Genomic DNA, 20,820 nt, shown 5'->3' with positions numbered 1-20,820 from the left:
AAAATACGGTTTGACCTCGGGGAAATTGCAACAGAATTTTTTTTACACCAAAATGTTCAGAAAAATCAGCTTAATCACACAAAAAAATCCCCCCGAATCCCCCTTGCACAACTACCCGAAACCCCCCTTGAAGGGGGTGTAAATCGAAATTTCTATTTGGACGTATATTTGGGTTTAAGTGGTCGTTTTCTATCAAATCAAGCATGACCAATCCGAATCTGACGTCAGAAATCAAGTATTTCGTACCCCAGTATAAACTTTCACCTTCACGGAACAGGGGAGGGGGGGGGGGGGTAAAGTATGCAGGTCATTATTTGCCGGATTCCTATCGTTAAAGAATCATTTTATATCAAATAAAGTACCGTATTGCCAGATATGAGGTCAAAAAGCAGTTTTTTTTTTACTATTTACCTTATTTTCACCTCTAAGGGGCCTGTAATATGAGGGGTTGCTAAGTATAACATCTTGAAAAACCACTTCTTCAATCGAGATTAAAACTTCAGATCAATCAGTTATAAAAAAGAACGTTCAGAACTCAGGTAAATTAATCACAAGAACATTTTGATTTTAAAGCACAACCTAAAGCTAATTCTTCTTCCTACTCGTCTTCGTTATCATTCTCATCCTAATTTGCTGCAGCGTTAGCATATAACGCCCCTTTACACTCCCCGCAGGCAAAGCTGCTGGGCAAACCGTCCCGACGGCAGCTGCATCTGAGCGACTCGCGCCCACTGGTGCACTGGCACCGCACCATCTTCAGCAGGTTTTCCGATGCTGGTGAAGCATCCGTCATTATGGGAAGATACATATTCCGTGACGAAGAGAGGTGCCAACCCCACTCTTTGGGCTTTAGCGAATCGGCCGTGTCTTGCCGTTCATTATTTGCAAATAACACCTGTAAAAGTGGTACTTTGCGACAGCCAAAGTCGGCGGAAGCCCCTCTGCCTGAATGAAAGCAATTGCACTTGCAACCCGCATTGTAAATGCTCGCACCCGAAGATCCTTCAGGGTCTTCTCATTGCTTTTTCTTTTGTAGATGCGGAGCAAAGATTTCTCTCCAGCTTCTGCGATCTCCTGGTGGTTGGATCCTGGTGTCATGAAGGTCTTGAAAGCATCTTTAAAAATCCCATCTTTAAGTGACAAGGAAACATCTGCTGGTTTCCCTACGCCGTGAAGTCTAAATGTTGTATCGCAGCCAGACATTGCGTGGCAAACGAGTATATTTTCTGCTGCTTCGGTTCCTAGTTTGTTCTTGATCCTTTTTATGTCGTACACTCGTCGGTTATTTCCATATGTGTCTGTCTGCATAAAGATATCTCATGCATTAAGCTTGGTATGGTACAGTAAAAGGACTAATAGGTCGGTATCATTCCCAATCAAAGTGGTCGACGCAGTTTCAGTGCAACTGACTGCAGTTAATACAACTAAGACATCGCCATAATCCTGAGCGTGTAGAATGTTGCATCCTGAGTTCACCAGCCTCTCAGCAAGTAGGCTGATGAAGTGTTTGTTTTGTGGTTTCTCAGAAATTCTTCCTTACTTTTGACAATCTTCATGTTAGGAGAGAATTGAATCGTTGGACACGACAAGCCTTTGGTTCTCTTCAGTTGTGTGCAGTTTTTCATCGTATGTGTATCAGTATAAGAGTCAAAACTACCAATGCCTGGCCGAAATGTCTTGTGACATAATCTACGTAAGATCCTGCCACCTCAGAGTATGTGGATCCTGGAGTCCACGGGATTTTCTGGACTAGCCAGCCACCGTCCAAGACTCTCTGGGAGGTTGGCAATGTCACTGGACCATAGAGTCCCTCAATTTTTATCTGTGCATTAGTTAGAGAGGCATTGTCGGCTGTCCTCATCACCTCGAACGAACTAAAGAGCGATGGTGGAAAGCTACAGAGCTCGAACGACAGAACCTCGTCAAGTCAGAACCACTGGTGCTAGCCACTGCAGCAAGATGTTGGAAGATTAGAGCTGGGTCGACCATTTCCATTTCGCTATCTTTCACCACGATATCTATGGCTGAGCTGTAACTGTGCAGTGTGTTAATTAAAAATCAAGATTATAAATGGTGATGCAGCTGCGAAGCCAGTCCGATTTGTACAGGAGACATTAAACCGCGTGGTCTGCATGCCTGCATTATAGCCTGTCCCATAGAAGATATTAGACCAGGCGTGTCGACCCCCTATTGATGAAAGCAGTAGACAAAGAGATGGACACACGAAGTTCAAACACTACTCTACTGACGATATCTCGTTAAGAAATTCGTAGGAATCCTTCCTTGTCGTGATGGATTTGATTTCACTTCTTATTATCTTTCCAACGACTTTGATGAGCTGATCCCTTTCTCTGTTTTCACATTCTACTTTTTCCTCTTGGTGAAATTCTTGTAATATCCTGTCAACTGTGTCTCTAAATGTTACGAGTGTCTCTTTCCCATTTGAATCAGACACAACCACTTGTTCGCCATACTTACTGACTAGCAAATCCTTGGCTTGACGAAAGCTGTAGGCCAAACTATCACAGTCAGTTTCAGAGAGAATATGAGCCATCTTTCTTAAAATGATCGTCAGAGGTACAGGTTCTTCACTGTTGGCATAGCACCAAAGCGCTTCTTCGAGAGTGGCTTTCCTTGCACTATCGCACGGTCTTCCCTTCCGTTTCTTTGGTGGAGGCACGTCACTCACTTCTTCTTGGCCACGGAATTTTTTGGAATCTCTTTTCCTGTACTGAAGTTCACTGAGCATATTTGATAATAAACGGCATCCTCTGCATGAAGGTCAGAAGTCTTTGAATTTTTCCGACCAAGCACTGTCATGGCCCACTGATCGTTCCTGCTCTTACACATTTCACTAATAGAGTAGTCGAAGCTATGAGTTCGTACCTCTTTCTTTGCTTGCGTTATTCACGGCATCGGATAATATGGCAGTGTTTTCACCGGGTTTGATGCTGCTTGGGCATATCGGGCTCGCGGATCCCAGTTTATTATTTTGTCTTTTCTTTTTGGAAGTAAATAAAACGGCACAAACCTTGTATTTAGCCTTGAACACGCCAATCATATAGTAAGTACTATGGTAGATGGCTCCACTGACTAGATCACCCAAAGAATGACACTAAGGAATGGAAACCGCAAACTGGAGGGGGAGTCTGGAATGCTGGTTTGAAATTAGACTGTTCGAGACTCATATTCTAAGGCGCCATTCCTAGCTTGATAGGAAATGGCGAATCAACTGACAAATGATTAAAATTACTAGTTCATGTAGGTCAACTTCCACAGCCGACTTGGGTAATATGAGGTACTTGACCACGTAAAATCAAGTTTTTAACTTCATTTTCGAATTCACCGCCATTGATTCCAAAGGAAACGACCGAATAATGCAACAACCCTTTAATTTCGAGATTTGCCCCCCCCCCCTCTGCCCTTTAAGGATAGACATGGGCATTAGGGTGCGGAAAAAAGGAAAATCTTAATTCAGATTTGGAGTCAGCATACTTGATTTGATAGGAAACGACTATTTAAACTCAAAAATATTTATAAACACAAAGGTCAGGTTTTCCCCTCATTTTTCCCCTTCAAGGGCAAATTTGGGATACTTGAGCATTCGGGAGGATTTTTTTGTGTGATTAAACTGATTTTTCTGAACATTTTGGTGTAAAAAAAAATTCTGTTGCAATTTCCCCGAGGTTTGGCCATTTTTTTCCGTATCTTTCCTCCACTATTAGGGGGGTCCAGTGCTTTGGCGAGTTTGGTCCTTCTGGACGTGATAGGACGATGAAAATCGGTAGGTGTGTCAGGGACCTACACAAATTGACTTGATAAAGTCGTTTTCTACCACTCGACCATTTGGGAGGGGGGCTGAAGGGAGATGAAAAATTAGAAAAAATGAGGTTTTTTAACTTACGAGTGGGTGATCGGATCTTAATGAATTTTGATATTTCGAAGGAGCTCGTGTCTCAAAGCTTTTTATTTTAAATTCCACCTGAATTAGCCTCTGATTTTCCATTTAAATTATTTATATTGATTCTTAGAATTTTGCTCGAGCTCATGCCATATGAGCTCTTGGCTCTTCCGACCTCGTCACAAGTGCCATATGAGCTCTTAGCTCTTGTTTAAAGTTAAAATGGCACTTTCTATTGAGGGAAGTATCAAGCAAGACGGGGGTAGGAGCGTTGGTTTCTCGTTTTAATACCCTCCACACTTTCATTAAACTTCAAAATTCATCGAAAAAAACATCTTTTATTAACATTCAAATATATTTCCTTGATCAGTAACGAACGTTTAAAAGGTTTTACTTTGGATTTTTTTTCCTTTACGCTAGGAATTTCCTTTACAATACCAAACTTTTTTTAAGTTAAGTTAATGAACTATTTTCTTTACTCTACTATTTCTTTCCCTTTAATGTACTAAAGGATGTCTAAGAAGAACATAGGATTTGAATTATGCATCGGCACTGTTTCTGTTTTCTGTTTCTGTTTTTTCTTGCCTGTTTCTGTTTCTGTTTTTACAAAAAACAGAACAGAAAACAGAAACAGGCTACCTGTTTTTGTTTGACCTGTTTCTGTTTCTGTTCTGTTTTTTTTTCATCTGTTTTTTTTCGTTTCTGTTTTTTTTTATCTGTTTTCTGTTGTTTTTTTTCTGTTTTTTTTTTTCAAATGCCGCGCTATCTAGCGGGCCTGATACCGAAACGCATGATACCTACCCGTACCTACCGTACCGAAACGCATATCTAGCGGGCATGATACCATGATACCGTTGATTTTTGAATTTAAACAAAAAGGGAATACTTGTGGGAAAAGTCAAAGTCATGGCCAATTGTAGAAAAAAGCTAAGACAGATTGTCCAATTAAGTGGGCAACCCAGTCAAGGTTAATTTTACCCCTTTGATTGCCGTTGTGACTGTCTCCCATTTATGCTACACCTCTCCGTGCATGTATGTCCCTTGACAATGCCGAAATAGAGTCAACCTGTTGGAGGTTCTCCTTGGGGAACACACGCGGGTTGACTACGGGTTGACTACTTGAAAATTTTCCTCTCATGCATGTCATTCCACAATGCTCAACTAGAGTCAACCTCTCATGCTAATTCACGCCGGGGTAAATCTGAGCGAAAGAGAGAGATAGAGAAAGAGAGAGAAGCTTGAATGCTATACAGTGGACATGGGCTAGATGGGAACCCCATATGACAATGTCTCTACTGTTGGTATATGTGTAGCGGATGGCTATTACCGCTTGAGCAACGGTCTAACCATTGACGGCTTTAAGGATTCGTGCTTTAAGCGTTAAACATGGGCTCAATGAAATCCCATATAAAAGAGGAATATAGCGTTGGTATTTACTTAGAGCAATGGGTTACCGCTAGAACAGCGGTCCAACAAGCCACGGCTTGAAGGCATCCGTACTTTAAGCGGTGAACCTAGGCACCTTGATATGTGTGTAGCGGAGGGTTATTACCACTTGAGCAATGGTCTAACCATAGAGTGTTATAGAGCGTTGGTATTTGCTTAGAGCAATGGGTTACCGCTATAGCGACGGTCTAAATAGCCTCTAACTTAAGCGGTGGACATAAGCTAGATGGGATGACTCTGTGTCTGTCTGGTATATATTAGCAAGCAGCGGTCTAAGTAGCCTCGGCTTGAAAGCATCCGTGCTTTAAGCGGTGAATATAGTGTTGGTATATGCTTTGAGCAATGGTTTACCGCTAAAGCAACGGTCTAAGAGCAACTAGGGTAAATTGTCAATTATAAATGACATTTAAGCTTGAAAGGAATATAGCGTTGGTATCACCCGATTGGACACATTTTATGACAAATTTCGCCCCCCCCCCGCTAAAAATACGCTAGTGTGTTGAATTGCACGAAGTTGCTCATCTTTTGTATGTGACTAAAAGGATTTAACAAGAAGATGTTTTCTTTCCTATTAGAAATAGAAGAAGTAAGGAAAAACAGCTGTTAAAACAGCTGTTTTTTATTTTAAAAAAGCTGTTTTCTGTTTTTTCGAAAAACAGAACAGATTACAGAAACAGGTCACCTGTTTTTGTTTGACCTGTTTCTGTTTCTGCTCTGTTTTTTTTCTAACTGTTTTTTTCTGTTTCTGTTTTTCTCAAAAACAGAAACAGTGCCGATGCTTAATTTGAATCTACTCTAAACTGAATTTATCACATAGTTACACAAGGCTTACGAATTTTATCACCAGCATTAAACTAGAAATCAAAAGTACAGAGGCAAAACGCAATTGCAATAATCGGTGATAACAAAACATACAAAACAATGTTGCCAACAACGACAAATAAAATAACGGGCTTCTCAGATTTGGCGTTCTTTTTGAGGCACTGCTGAGCAATAAGTCACCTTGACACTTTACTACTACTACTAACAATTCACGGTATCTACTACTGACAATTCACCGTAGCATCAAGCTGCATGAGGCCAATATAGCTATGCGCGCTACTCCTCCATCTCAATATTTTCAAAGCCTCCCTATTTTCACCCTCACTGGAAGTCCCTATTTCACCTAAATTTTCCTGCTTTCCGTTTAGCCCTTGTCGGTTTCTGAAAAAGGACAATGTTCGGTAATCTGCTCCTCTTCATCTGCTAAACTTGCCCAAGCAACCTCAATTTCTCTCTCATTGTAGCCACAGAAATTGGAATTGAACCACGCTTTTTGTACAGCCTACTGTTTGAAATACGGTTATTCAGTCGGGTAAGAACACCTTGGGCCTTTGGTTATTCTACTTTAAACAACTTTACTGCTCCCGCCGTCTTTGCTAATAAAGCCCCCAAGGTAAGTAAACCTGTCCACTTCATCGATCTTTTCGCTACCCAACGTCACTTTTTCATCTTCACTTATTCCTAGCCTTAGCGATAGTGACTTAGTCTTCTTAATGTTAATTTCGAAACCCAAATTTTAAGGTTTTCGCCTATTAAGAAATGAGTTTTTGGGTTTTTTCTGGTTGTTTTGTGGGGAAGGGAGTCTTGTTCTAAGTTGCACCTCATTTTTAGCTGGAATTTTTTTTTCTATTCGATTATGCTTGTAAATCTCCCTCCGTTGAAGATTTTTCCCAAAAAATTCCTGCCCTAGAAAATTTCCCTCCTGAAAATTTTTCTCGCATAACCCCTCTCCCCAGACAATTCCCTCCTTGCTGAAAATCATCCTGGAAAATTTTCCCGGGACAACACTACGTGAAAATTCTCCTTAGTTTTATTTGAAAAATATTTTTGTTTGTTTAATTTCTGATCGTCTTCAAATCATACCACTCATGTACTCAGCAATACACAGGGGACGGACAACGTCGACGTACTTCTTCGAATTACGGTCCCAGCGTTTGCAGTTATCTGAAGGTTCGGCGCCGACAAATGACGAAGCAATGCAGACGCTCTTGTTGTCGAACCACTTCGTAACCACTATACCGCTATTGGTCTCAAGTCTGTAGTCAAAACTTCCTCTTCCCTTTTTTTCAGTAAATCGTCATCTTCGATATTGCAACCTTTCAGTCTGTTTGTCCTGACGCTGCCAGCTGAATGAATCCCGTGTAAAAGGAGCTCGCGAATCAGTGGTATACTTGTGTAATAATTGTCAAAAAAGAGCTTGAAGTTTTTGTCTCTTGGAATCTACTCTGCTAGTCTGAGCACAACCTCTGATTTGCTCGCAGTCCGTCTATAACCGGCCGAAGTTTAAAAAGAGAGTCATAGCCGTCTTGACCTTTTGGAACAGCAAGATGGTTATCGTTTGCATGAAAAAATCTTCGAAGGGTTTTGAACCTGTCTCTGGGCATGACATCTGCAATGAGGGGAAACCTTGTAGCTCTATTCCAGTGTTGAGACATTGTGGGCTGTTTTATTAGGCCCATGAGCATGTGGATTCCCAGGAACTGTCCCATCTCTTTATTGGTGACTTTCAGTTGGACACCCTCCTTCTGCATCGCATACAAATTGAACTGAAAAACAAGGCGTTCGACCATGTCATCGTCGAACATCTGCTTGAAATATTCAATAGGGATTGGAATTTCCGGAGGAGGTGGAGGAAGAGAAGACTTCCAGGTTACATCGGGGGATTCAAAGTTTTGTTTTCTCCATCGAAATTCTCTGGAAGATGAAGATTGGAAAGGTGTTGCTGTACCAGAGGTAGATGGGTCACTAATGACAGAGGCAACCAAAGGGTATGGTGGTGGAGATGCACTTCGGTTGACGATGTGTACGTGAGTCAGTGACGATAAAGGTAAATCATCTTCATCAACGTTGTATTCAAGGGAGGGGTCGACGGGGGGGTTCCAGTCAGGATCGTTATCATCTTCCTCATGGTCAAGGTCCTCATCGTCTTCTATTTCCAGATCAGACAGTTCTCCATCTGGTTCAAGAATATACTGAACAGCTTCGTCCCGTGAAAAGATGTGGTTCGCATTTCGTGTAGTCTGGCTTCTGAATAATCTTTCCTCCCTCTTTGACATGATAGCACTAAAAATAAAAAAATCATTAATTGTTGAAATTAATTTAAATTGTTGTTTGATATAATGCATGTCAATAAAAAAGTAGGTGTAATATTTATAATTTTATTGAAATTTACAAATATCAGGCCGGTCTCCATCAAATTTGACCAAATATTTGGATGAGTATGGTTTCTTGGACAAAAGAATTGTTTAGGTTTTCTTAGCTTTCTCTATATCAAACACTATATCTTTATATCTTTCATCAGATTCAGCACACAGATAATAAAACAACAGAAAAGAATCCAACTTTTTTGCTTTTCTGCATCCAGACATTTTCCTTCAAGTCAAAAGTTTGATAACATTTAGTCTTCTTAGCTTTCAGTAACGTTTTGACTAAAATATCCCTTATCCTATAATTAGATTCAGGGCTAATCTATTTCACTAAATTTTTTATGCTTTACCATTAAAAATTACCAGAATCATGAAAAATCACTTGTTTTTTGAAAAATAATCACTAAAAGTCACAAACTAGGTAGCACAACTACAAAGCTACCACAACTAAAAATTCTAAGGTTACAAAGAAATAACAAAAACATGCGAACAAAATGATAGCCCCCGTAACACAAAACCGACTATTAAAACGTTTGTTTTACCTTCATGGCCGGTTGATGCCTTATGGGATCAAGACAAATGAGTGGCCCTACCGGTAAACCAGAGACCCCCCACCTCAAATAATTAGTCTTATTTGATATTCTAATCATTCTTTATCAGCCCAATTTTTTCTTTAACTGTAACGCTCCAAACAAAGAAAATAAAAAATAAAATATTTCCCTTACCTTCAGTAGTTCCTTCAATTACAAAACAAAGAACTGAAATGACCCGGGTAAAGCCCAACAGATGTTTGTGCGTCTAAACGGGTATTTATTCGAAAGAACTCGATGTCCGCTATCTGATGGTATAATTTACGATTCAATTTCTTATAACTAGATGGCACTTATGCTGCAGCAAAGACTGTGATTCCAATTGTAATCACACGCCATGAAAGAAAGCCCTTCGATCAAAGTATAAGGAAAGAAGAAGAAATGACACGTTCAGACAAGCGTTATTCATTTAAGAACGGAAACATCTTGCCTGAGAAAGAATGGGGCTGAATGTGAGAAGATTCAGGCGGAACTTAGACTCTCATGTGTAAGTTATCAACTGGCCATTATTAAGTTAGCCTAGTGTTTTAGATTAAAACGTTACTCAATTTGTTAGGTGCATGTGATTGGAGCCTAAAGAAATGTAGTCACCACCTTTTGACATGGAAAAAGAATAGTATATAGGCTTATATAAAAAGGTACTATCCAATCTCCCTAGAAAGACAAATAGGGCAAATTTTCTTGTCAACTAGTTGACAAATTTGATTATTGCTAGCCTATAGGACTGACCAAATTATCCAACTAAATGGCAAAAATATTTTTCTTTATAGGGAGATTAGATAGTACCTTTTATATAAGCCTATATGCTTTGTTATCCATTTGTCAAAGGATAGACATCCAAAAAATAGACCTATAACCCAAGATAGGGTAAAATTCTAGTTTAGCTACTTTTTGCCATCTATTTATAAGCAGATAAAATCCATTAATTTTTATAAATAAATAAAACAAATGTTTTATCCAATTTATATGTCTTAAACTAAGGTTAAAATTATGACAGTTCATATAACTGTCATGTGTACTTACCAATAAAGTGAACATACCACTTGATGCCTTTTTTATGCTCTTTACAAATATAATAATTGTTTCTATTGTAAATTTGAATTGAAGCACCTTTTGGGCTCTTAAAAATGACAAATTTTGTATTAAAGTATAAGCTATTGCTTGTTTTCCACAAAATAATGCTACATTTTCTCAGCACCTTCTTTTTCCATTGTCATAAAAAAAATGATGCTACATTTTCTCTGTGCTAAAACTATTTAGAATAAGATTAGTTAGGGTTAAAAAGTGTTTAAATTTGAATTTATGGTAGAAGCAATTATTATATTTGTTAAGAACATTAAAAAAGGCATTAAGTGGTAATTTCACTTTATTGGTAAGTCAGTTATATGAACTGTCATAAATTTACCAAACTAAGTAAGCTGCTATTTTAACAAAGCTTGATTTCATTTACAGTAAGAAAATTTGTACCTATTAGTTTTCTAGATAGAGGAGGGGTATTACCTTTTTAAGCCTAGGAAGGTCAAAATTGTTGAAAATTTGATTAGAAGCTTAAAAAATGTTTAACAAAAAAAAATGCTCAGTTGATATTCTAACTACAGGGCAACTCTAAAACAGTATCTGGTATATCTTTACCATTTTTTGTAACTTTTAAGCTTAAAAAAAAGATATCCTTATATCTAAGCTTATTTATACCCACAGTAACATTCAAGTTTCACAGCACTTTTTTTTTTATTAAGCTGTTTAGTGCTGTAGATGGTTGAAATATTCAAGCTAATCATATACTTATTCCAATAAATAGCTTGCCCTATGAAAGACTTTTTTATGTACAATAAACAGGTGTAAATTCTAAAAATACAAAAAATTATTGATATAACTAGCCTATTTGTGATCACTCTTAGCAAGTGATATTTACAGCTCTAAGACAAAGAAAAAAATCTCATAAGAAAATCAGTAGAGAGGAAAAATATGCTGAACCCTAAGTGTAACTGTTAGAATTTAACAACTTATGAAGGTCTCTTAAAGTATATTGATGTAGAATGTGGATATTGAATATTGATGCAGATATTTGTGAACATGATGCAGAACATGATATAGGTATCAAGAACATTGATGAGGGTATTTCAGCAAAGATATAGAATGTGCAGATTAATGCATAGATTAGGCAAAACATAAATAGCATTGGATATTTCCTATGTCAAGAATATGAACTTGAAATATCTGTCTCTGCATGAATATGTATTTTTGAAATTAATAAGATTTATCAAAAAAGGCATTTTCTAGGCTAAACCAAAGACAACAATAAACATGAAGAATATGCACATCATCTGTGTAGTAATAGCTTGCTACATTGCTTATATATATGCATATGACAAGCTGCTGGAAGGAACAATTTTGCCACCAAATATCTCTGATCCTATCCTCACTGTGCTCCTGGTATTGGTTCTTCTCAGTTTTAGAAGAGAACAATTTCGGCTTAAACTAACAATACTTCTTGCACTACATCTTTCTTTTGGTAAGTGTTGCCATTTTTTACCTTGATGAAAAAAAAAAATTAGGGCTTGTCTGCCATTTCCTTCTGTTTATTAGCAATAATGCCAAATTCAGATTCATGTATTCCCTGTTCTTCTACTTTTCAACTGATCTACTACAAAAATAAAAAGTGGCATTTTAAAAAGAATTAAAAGTCCTTCCCTTTCTTCAGTTCAAATTTCCTTCTATTTTTTTGCAGTAAACATGTTAAAAATGCTTATGGTTATTGATGCTAAAGTTCAAGGAGTACATACAGGGCTACACTAATCTGCAGCAAAACACCAACTGGTATAGATCTGCTAAACATATGTAAACTCAATGATCTGTAGGACCATTGGTGGATTATTCCATGGGGAATACATGGGATATTTGCTCAGAAAATCTGCTGGGTCTTATCCATGGATATCACCCAGAGCTCAGCTTTTTGAATCTACTGGAGCTTGGCTGAGGAAATAAGAATTTGAATTGGAAAATCAACTGGGATTTGAGTAAAGAATATACCAGGTGCCAGCCACTTGGGCTTTGTTCAGGGAATCTATAAAATTTTCTCTCAGAAATCTAAAAAAGCCTGTTAGCATTGCACTGTTAGCTGAGTATTATCAGTAATCTCAAGGGATGCAACAAATACAAGACTCCCTGTTCTGTCCCTGATTCCACATTATGTTCTGAAACAATTCCTGATTACAGGAATACAAAGTAGGAATTACTTTTTTTGGTATCCATAAGATTTACCAGACTATAAATAGCCATGTCATATAATCAATTAATCATGTGTTCTTTTTAAATGTTTCTGGTGCATTTTTGAATATCAATAATTTGCTGATTCTGAATTTTAGGGTTTAAAAACAAATAACAAAAAAAATTCAAACTTAAATCAAATGTCAGCAATTTAATCATCGTTTTCATCACTGGTATAAAGAGAAATACGACAAAAAAAAAATAATGTATACCTTCTAAATGACCTTACCTTTTGCAATATTTTTCTCTCCAGTAAATTTGCTTGTATTTTTTGCTGAAATTTGCTGTGACTCAAGGCTATTCAAATGGTTTATAATGTGTGTTCAATAGTTATAATTGATTCCAAGGATAAATTTATTATATTTTAAATACCAGAGGGGTTTGGCAATACTTACCTCAAATATGAACAATTTGCAGAATAGTTCATAGAACTATGTTTTCTAGTGTGGAGCTTGAGATTCTGAAGTGTAAGTTGATCCCCAGCTTCCTTTCATTGGATAGATATGACTCTGTTGACTGGACCATTGTGTGTGCAATAGCCTTACAGATCCAGTGATTTCAGAGAGACCAGTCCCAAGCCCCTCTCCTGAGTACCCTGAGTGTCAATAGACAATTTTATTTTGGATGATTTTGCTGGCTTTTTTCAGCCTAAGAAAGTTTTATTAGTCACTCACATATACTTTAATTATATACTATTTTTTATATACATTATATACATATACTATATTTTAATTCCAATAAATTCTCTCAATTTTATGAAAATACAATATCTGCCACAATTCTCCAATATATTTTTATACATTCAGGCTTGTTTATATGAACCCTAAATTAATCTTAAATCTGGTGAATTACTTAGAAGAGCAGTATTTATGGAAAATATATTATTCTAATCATTTAAGACTGCAATAATTGGTCCTTCAGCTTTGGAAGCCTTAGGCCATAGCAATGGTGATTCTGGCCCCTCTTATGTCTGGGCAAAATCTTGATTAGCCCCCTCCCCTGTCTCCCACAAAATTTTGAGGCCGAACAAAAAAGAATTATCAACAAAATTATTTTCAATTTATTAATCAATTAATATATTTTTTTTTTATTTGTTATTTATATTATTCAATTATTTTTAGTTTAATTTTATTTTGCTAATTAATTAATTATTTATTATTAAATTTCATTTATTAACTACATCCTCTTTTTTATTAATAAAATTTCAAAATTAAAAAGTGATTATAATCATTAAATTATTTCTTTGAAATTTTGCACCCCTAAAATGTCGGTCCCCAGGGCAATTGCTGCTTCTGTCCGTTTCCGGAAACTGTTTCTGGGCTGTAGCTATAAGTATATGCAAAACTTTTTGTACAGACAAGGGGGCAAATTAAAAGAATACAATATATTATAAATATGAACAATCAGTGAAATTCCAAAAAAACTTCAAGATATGTTAAGAGCCTTTTCCTAAAGACCCCTTACATATGTCTAATGTCAAAATTAAATAATACCAAAAGAAGAAAATCAAGAATGTTAGGTTGATTAATGTCACTTTTTTCACTTGTTGGTGCTATATAACACAAGGCTTTAAAAGTGACAGAAATCAAAGTAAACTCAAAATGTACATTCACACATTGGTAAAATGAGGCAAAAAAGTAAAACAAAATTAGTCTCTATACCAAGACTTGTCATCTGGCTGATTAATAGTGAATCAGGAACACATGAAAGGATGCTGAGGCATGTGGTCCCATGAATATTGAGTTGTTTTTTTTTATTTAATCTTTAATATCTTAAATTGTCTGTGCAGTTACCCATTTTTCAAAACTTAATTCCCGCAAAAAAAAAAAAATGGTGTTTGTGCCTGTTCACGGTTGTGGATTTTTCAATTATTGAAACCAAATCCAACAATAAAATATGTATTTTCCAACCTATGTAAATGACTGATTTGCTATCTACCTGCTTCTACAGCAAGTTTATATTGTATTACACTTCTAGTTTCTAAAATGATAAATGTTCTATCAGTTTCCTTGAATAAGTGAGTAATTTAGATAAATGTTTTAATATTCTATATAAACCTCTTCCCCATCCATATTATTTTCTCAACAAAATGTCAAAAACGTACTTTAAAATGAGAGATTTAGTAATTCAATATACTGTTTCTACACCACTCTCCCTCCCTGCCTCTCGTCTCTCTATCTTCTTCTTTTCTCTTTCTCTCTGCTACTTATTGATATTCTGGCTTGTTAAAATTTTGTGCTCTTATTAACTCTTTTAAGGTGCGGTTACCCTGATTGTTTTGCTGTTCAATGATCCCTTTTCAATTGCAACACCTCTAGGAAAACCTCTTTCAACCTGTCTCGTATCAGTAACTTTGGCGAGACTCTTCATGGGAGGAATCATGGAAATTGAGGTATGTTTATCTTACAAATTGGTAATCAGATCTTAATAAAACTTGATATGTAGAAAGATCTCATGTCTGAGATGCTCAGTTTTCAATTTAGATTGAATTTCGGGGACATTGGGGAGTGGGGCTGGGGAAATGAAAATGTTGGGAAACGCTTAGATTGGAGAGATCAGGATGAAACTTTATTGGAAGAATAAGCACAAGTTCTAAATATGTGAATGACATAACCGGACTGGATCCGATCTCTTTGGGGGAGCTGGAGGGATTTCTAGTGCTTTAGCAAGTTTGGTGCTTCTAAACGTGTTGATGATTAAAACAGAACAGCAAAATCGTAAACTCTAGTACAGAGTCTAATTTTAGGTTCGGACCTCATCACAAGTGCCATATGAGCTCTTGGCTCTTGTTTGTTTAAGAAAAGTTTCAGCATTGACAATTAATTTGTTTGATTCTTGATTATGGCTTATGTTCCCTGTGCAAATTTTGACATGGAAATTTCTGCTCTCCTACAGTTTCAATGCATCAAGAAAAGACAACAGTTTTGCCGTCATTTTATATCTAATACTCAGCCCTGTTCATTCACCAAATTATGTTTTTCATTTTAATGCTAATGTTTTTTTTTTTTTTAAATATGTCAAGTGCTCTTTTGTGAATATTTTGAAAAGTCTCAGTTTTCCTATTTTAGATCAATATTAGCTCTTATTTCATACTCTTGTACACTATCAGAAAATATTTATGAAATCTCATTATACTATGATTCTATATCAACCTATCACTGCTCTGTGGTGAATTGGAACGATTTTGATGTTCTAACCTTTGGGAAGACCTATTGTTGCAGCTATCTTTATATTTGAAGTAAGGATTAATTAATTAGTCGTTTTCCCAATTTGACCATCTGGGGGGGGGGCAGTGGGGGGCCGGTTAATTCGGAAAAAATAGAAAAAATGAAGTAATTTTAACTTATGAATGGGTGGATGAAATTTGATATTTAGAAGGATCTTGTGCTTTAAAATTCTTATTTTAAATTCCGACCAGATCCTGTGACGTTGGGGGGAGTTGGAGGGGGAAACCGGAATTCTTGGAAAACGTGAAAATTGGGGTATTTTTATCTTACGAATAGATGATCGGATCTTAATGAAATTTGATTTTTAGAAAGAATTCATGTCTCAGAGCTCTTATTTCAAATCCCGACCAGATGGTTTGACATTGGGTGGAGTTGGAGGGGGAAATCTTGGAAAAACACTTGGAGTGTAGGAATCGGGATGAAGCTTGGTGGATAGAATAAACAAATGTCCTTGATGCGTGATTGACAGAATCGTACTGGATTCGCTTTCTTTGGGGGAGTTGGGGGGAGGGGTTCAGTGATTTGGCGAGTTTGGTGCTTCTGGGCGTGCTAGGACGATGAAGATTGATAGGCGTGTCAGGGAGCTGCACAATTTGACTTGATAAAGTCGTTTCCCCAGATTCGACCATCTGGGGGGCTAAAAGGGGAGGAAAAAATTAGGTATTTATAACTTACGAGTGGGTGATCGGATCTTAATGAATTTTGATATTTAGAAGGACATCGTGACTCAGAACTCTTATTTTAAATCCTGACCGGCATTAAGCCTCTTATTTTCCTTTTTAAATCAATCTATTGATTCATAGAATTTTGTTAGAGCTCATACCATATGATCTCTTGGCTCTTAGCTCTTCTCGCCTCGTCACAAGTGCCATATGAGCTCTTAGCTCTTGTTTCTTTGTCACTAAGAATATATCTGTTATTAATACATATATCGTATTTCCTATCATCAATAGGTTTATTAGAACCATTCAGTAGGCTGATATAATGGTGGACTTTTGCTAAGGCTGTTTGGGAGTCAATCTGGGAGCGAAACCTATCCCATGCTATCTTTTTTTACTTTCTGCATATTCTTTTGAGCTTTGCTATTGCATGTTTATACTCATGATGTGTGGTAGGTGAGGGATGTTTCTGGAAATGCTTTCTGGCTTTTTTTTCTTGTTTTTTTGTTGTTGCTAATTCAGTCATCATCCCACCATGTCTTAGGCAGCCTCTTAAGATTTAGCTTTTTCTTATTACGTTATTTTGGAATGGCTGCATCAGCAGCAGCAACCAACCATGATGATAATTTCTCAACTTTTTTAGCTATATTTAGAAGGTTATATACCTCTGAGTAATCAAAAGATACAAGTATATCTTGGAAAAGTGACCAGTTTGCTTTTTTGGTATTATACTTTGGCTTGGGATTTGTGGACATAACTTGTGCGTTACTTAATGAAGTAAGAATGGTTCTATGATCTGTTTACAGTTCAGGGACCTTTGAAATTTTAATCATTGCATAAAGATATGTGGGACCAATCTGGAGATCAATTGTAGACGAACTATTATTACGAGAATCAAATCTGGTCTAAAAGTTATAAGGAGTAAAAAAAGAGAGATTAGTATCATTTATCAGAAGTCGTTCTATACTTTTTCCAGCCTTATTTTCATAGGTAGTTAATTCCCATAATGGACTCTGAGCATTAAAATCACCAAGTATAAGAGTTTTTCCTCCAACTGTTTCTTTCCCAAGAATATTAAGAATATTCACCTCGTGTTTTATAAAAGGATTTGATATTGATATGCTTACCAGTATTTAAGTTTACAGATACTCCAATCACATCTATTTCAAAATCGTTGCAAACTGTAGGCAAAGGGAAATGGATAATATTATTATCTATAAAAATTGCTTCAGCACCGAATTTCCTGTTTGTACCTTTGTCTTTACGATAGCACTTATAACCAGGCAGGGTAATCTTTTTTTAGTCTGTGTAGATTAGTTTCTTGAAGACACACAATATTAACATTATTCTGTGTTATGTAATCAAATAAGTCCACTAGTTTCATTGTATTAATTGATGCACAATTCCATTGGAGTATCTTTAAAGGGACAGAAATATCATTAGTCATATATTTTTGTCAGATAATGGAGAGCCTGACATTGGTTGAGGATATTAATAACCTCACTCTGTTTCTTCAACAACAGATTTAGAAAATAGTGTACTGCTATTTCTATCAAAATGGTGGCCTTCAGATGTTTTGGTATATCTATTTGGGGAATAAAGGTGACTGAGATGAGGTACTGTATCAGCTTGGATAGAGCAATATGATCCTTGGCAGATATTGCAGACTTGGGCAGTAGACTAGGCATGGGGGTAGTGTTTTCCTTTTTTGAGGCTTGTAGTCATTATTTTTAGATTTGTTACTTCTTCCTGAAGGGGTAAAATTTAAATCAGCCAGAAGAGGTTTAGGGCTAGTCAATGGAGATGCCATACTACTTGTTGGGGATCTTTGCTGTGGTGTACTACTTATACTAGGGCCCCATTTCCATGGAAGAGTCTTAGGACTTTCCTTTAAAGTAGGAATGTTTTCCTTGAGAATACTGCCGTATGATTTTGCAACTATTCCCACTGGTAGGTTTTCTTTCCTGGCAATTTTCAAAACTTGATGCCTTTCCAAATATTTGGGTGTTGTGATCGCACGATCACAATCAGTTGTGATCTCCTTTACAATTGGCACACTTAGGCTTAGAACTGCAGGATTGGTGTGAGTGCTCTTCAAGACAAATATTATATTGGGTCTTGGTGGACTTGTAGTTTTTAGAGACATGACCTAACTTCATGTATTTGGTGCACCGTATAGGCTTTTCTTGGTATAATCTAAATGGCTTTGGCTGGCCAAAGAGAAAATTTTTTTTCCACCATTGTTGAGAGAGTTAAAATAAACAAGACACTTTCCTCAGTACAATTCCAGCTTCATTTGGCCTACCCAGTCGGAAGGCCTCTAGCACTGGTATTTCTTCACCTTTGGAGTTCATTAGACCTTCTTTAAGATCTGCTAGTGGGATTTCAGTGGGGACATTGTAAATCACAATTTTTTGTTGTTGATTTTATGTTGATTTTAATGTGTATTTTAAACTAGCTGATTTAATAATGTTGATTTTAAACTAGCTGTGACATATATATTATTGATGCAGCTAATTTCTAGGGCTTTTTTGGTGTCTTTACCATCCAGTAACAAAACATCTAGGGCTCCATCTCTTGTAATATTTGCAATAAAGTTGCATTTCAATATTTTGTAAAGGTGTATCCTGATCTTTAAAATTTCTTTAGTTGTGAACATCTCTGATTTATTAGTTGGGGTCAAATGCACAAGAGGTTTTGGTAGAGGGGATCTTGTAGCTTGTTTCAGGTTTATTCTCAGTCCTTCTGGCTCAGGGGTAATTTCAGGAGGAGTATTGGAGATTTTCTTTCTCTTTCTGCTTTCAACTAGTTGAAAATTATCATTGGAGTCTGATTGACTACTAGTACAAGGTGAAACATCTTCAACAGCTAACATCATCAGAGGTCATCACCATCATCAGAGGTCAAACAACATCACCAGGTTTCATCATCATCAGAGGGATGTACATCCCCCCAGGGCTGGCCCCCTTCCAGAAGGGGGCCAGACACATCTAATTTTGACATTCAGTCAAGGAAGGAAAAAGGAGAGTAAACTATGTATAAGGCACTATAACTTATATACAGAGCTAGAAAATACTCGACCAAAAAGGATATTTGGTCAGCTTCTTCCTCCCTGTACTACAAGATTAAAAAAAATTCTCTAGTTCTGTAAACCGGTTTTAAACAGAGTCTGAAGAATTACCAAGAATTAGAGTAGTGTGGAGACATCAAACTCTGCCGGTTGATAAATATATAAAAGAAGATAAATAAATATATAAGAAGTGCTAAAAATAACCCGTACCTAATACTTGAGATAAAGTGAACGCAACACAAGAGTTAAAAAAGAGCAAAGGTTTTATTTTTAAAAGAAGTTTAGTTTTTGGATTTAATAGTATCGTTTTAAAAAGATAATCAAGTAAATCAAAAGAGTTTTACAATTTGTAATATAAGTACAATCTTGCATAGTCTTCGTACTGAAATAAGAATTTAAAGATATTAAAATAAACTAACTAATATGTGAGCAAACAAAATGTTCCAAGGTATTTAAATTATTTCAGCGAGACTGATGTCACGCTGTAAAAACTAGTAAAATAACATTATGAGATTGAGAAGCAAAAATGTATTGTACTCGCATCTAAGCAAAGCTACCCACACTCGCCAAGCTCCCAGCACCAACTACCCTCTTCCTAAACCCTTTTCGTCCTTCTATACAATCCTTATTTACAATTCGCACTTGTTATTTAACATGATCAATTCGTACAAATAAAAACATTTCCAAGGCTATAGTAAGAAGAGGTTTAATCCCTGGTAAACAACTCATAAATCTAATAACAAGATTCTTACAGTACAATGATTGGAAGCACGTGTTGAAATTTTGAAAATGAACCGAAAGGAAAATATAGTTCGCAAAAATTGTAATTACTGATGATGGTGAGGAAATTTAGGGAAGTTATTCAAAAACTGCAAGTGGTTCAGCACTTGTGTATGGCTAGTTTGATGCAAACATCAAAGATACAAAAAAGAAGCGGATAAGGAAAAAAGAAAAGGACCAACCAAATTTCATTGGAATTTGTGACCAATTTTTCTTTTAAAGCTAAAAGGGACACATGTGAACCAACCCAGTAATTGGATTTTAGGTAATATGACAAGTAATCAAGGGTCAAAACCCTTCTAGCAATAATCCAGAGACTACGAAAAATGTCCTACAAATATAATTTCCAACTAACAGAAAATACAGAATGGATCCAAACAGCCGTTAATAATGCTAATAAAATAAAGGATATTTATTTTAAAGCCTCGAAAGGCTGAATTTGTGTTTCAGGATAAAAAAAGTTTAGAAACAAGAAAACGCTTGGAAACGTTATATTTATCTTATTTGTGTATTCATTTAGGCTGCAATGGACTTGAGCCTTGGTTTCATCTGTGCTTACATTTTGTATGAGACTCAGCTGATAATTGAGAAGAAACGCACAGAAGACACGGATTTTTTGTCTCACTGTCTGATGCTATTCGTTGACCTCTTGTATGGCTTCATCGAACTGCTCCGTATATTGCTAGAGCAAG

At 36.6% G+C, this 20,820-nt stretch overlaps 1 protein-coding gene across 1 annotated transcript; it reads left to right on the top strand.

The window, feature by feature from the left end:
* Positions 1-9,444: 9,444 nt before the first annotated feature.
* LOC136032774 (uncharacterized) lies at positions 9,445-20,820 on the top strand (the record flags this gene model as incomplete). The annotated part of the gene is given in 4 exon segments (XM_065713127.1): positions 9,445-9,612; positions 11,406-11,637; positions 14,651-14,784; positions 20,649-20,820. Coding segments are annotated over 3 exon segments (514 nt in total), but the record flags the coding sequence as incomplete, so codon positions are not given.

This window comes from Artemia franciscana, chromosome 11 (assembly GCF_032884065.1).
Source record: "Artemia franciscana chromosome 11, ASM3288406v1, whole genome shotgun sequence".
Classification (NCBI taxonomy): Eukaryota; Metazoa; Arthropoda; class Branchiopoda; order Anostraca; family Artemiidae; genus Artemia; species Artemia franciscana.
Note: the sequence above shows the minus strand (reverse complement) of the source record. Positions and strands in the feature narration are given on the sequence as shown.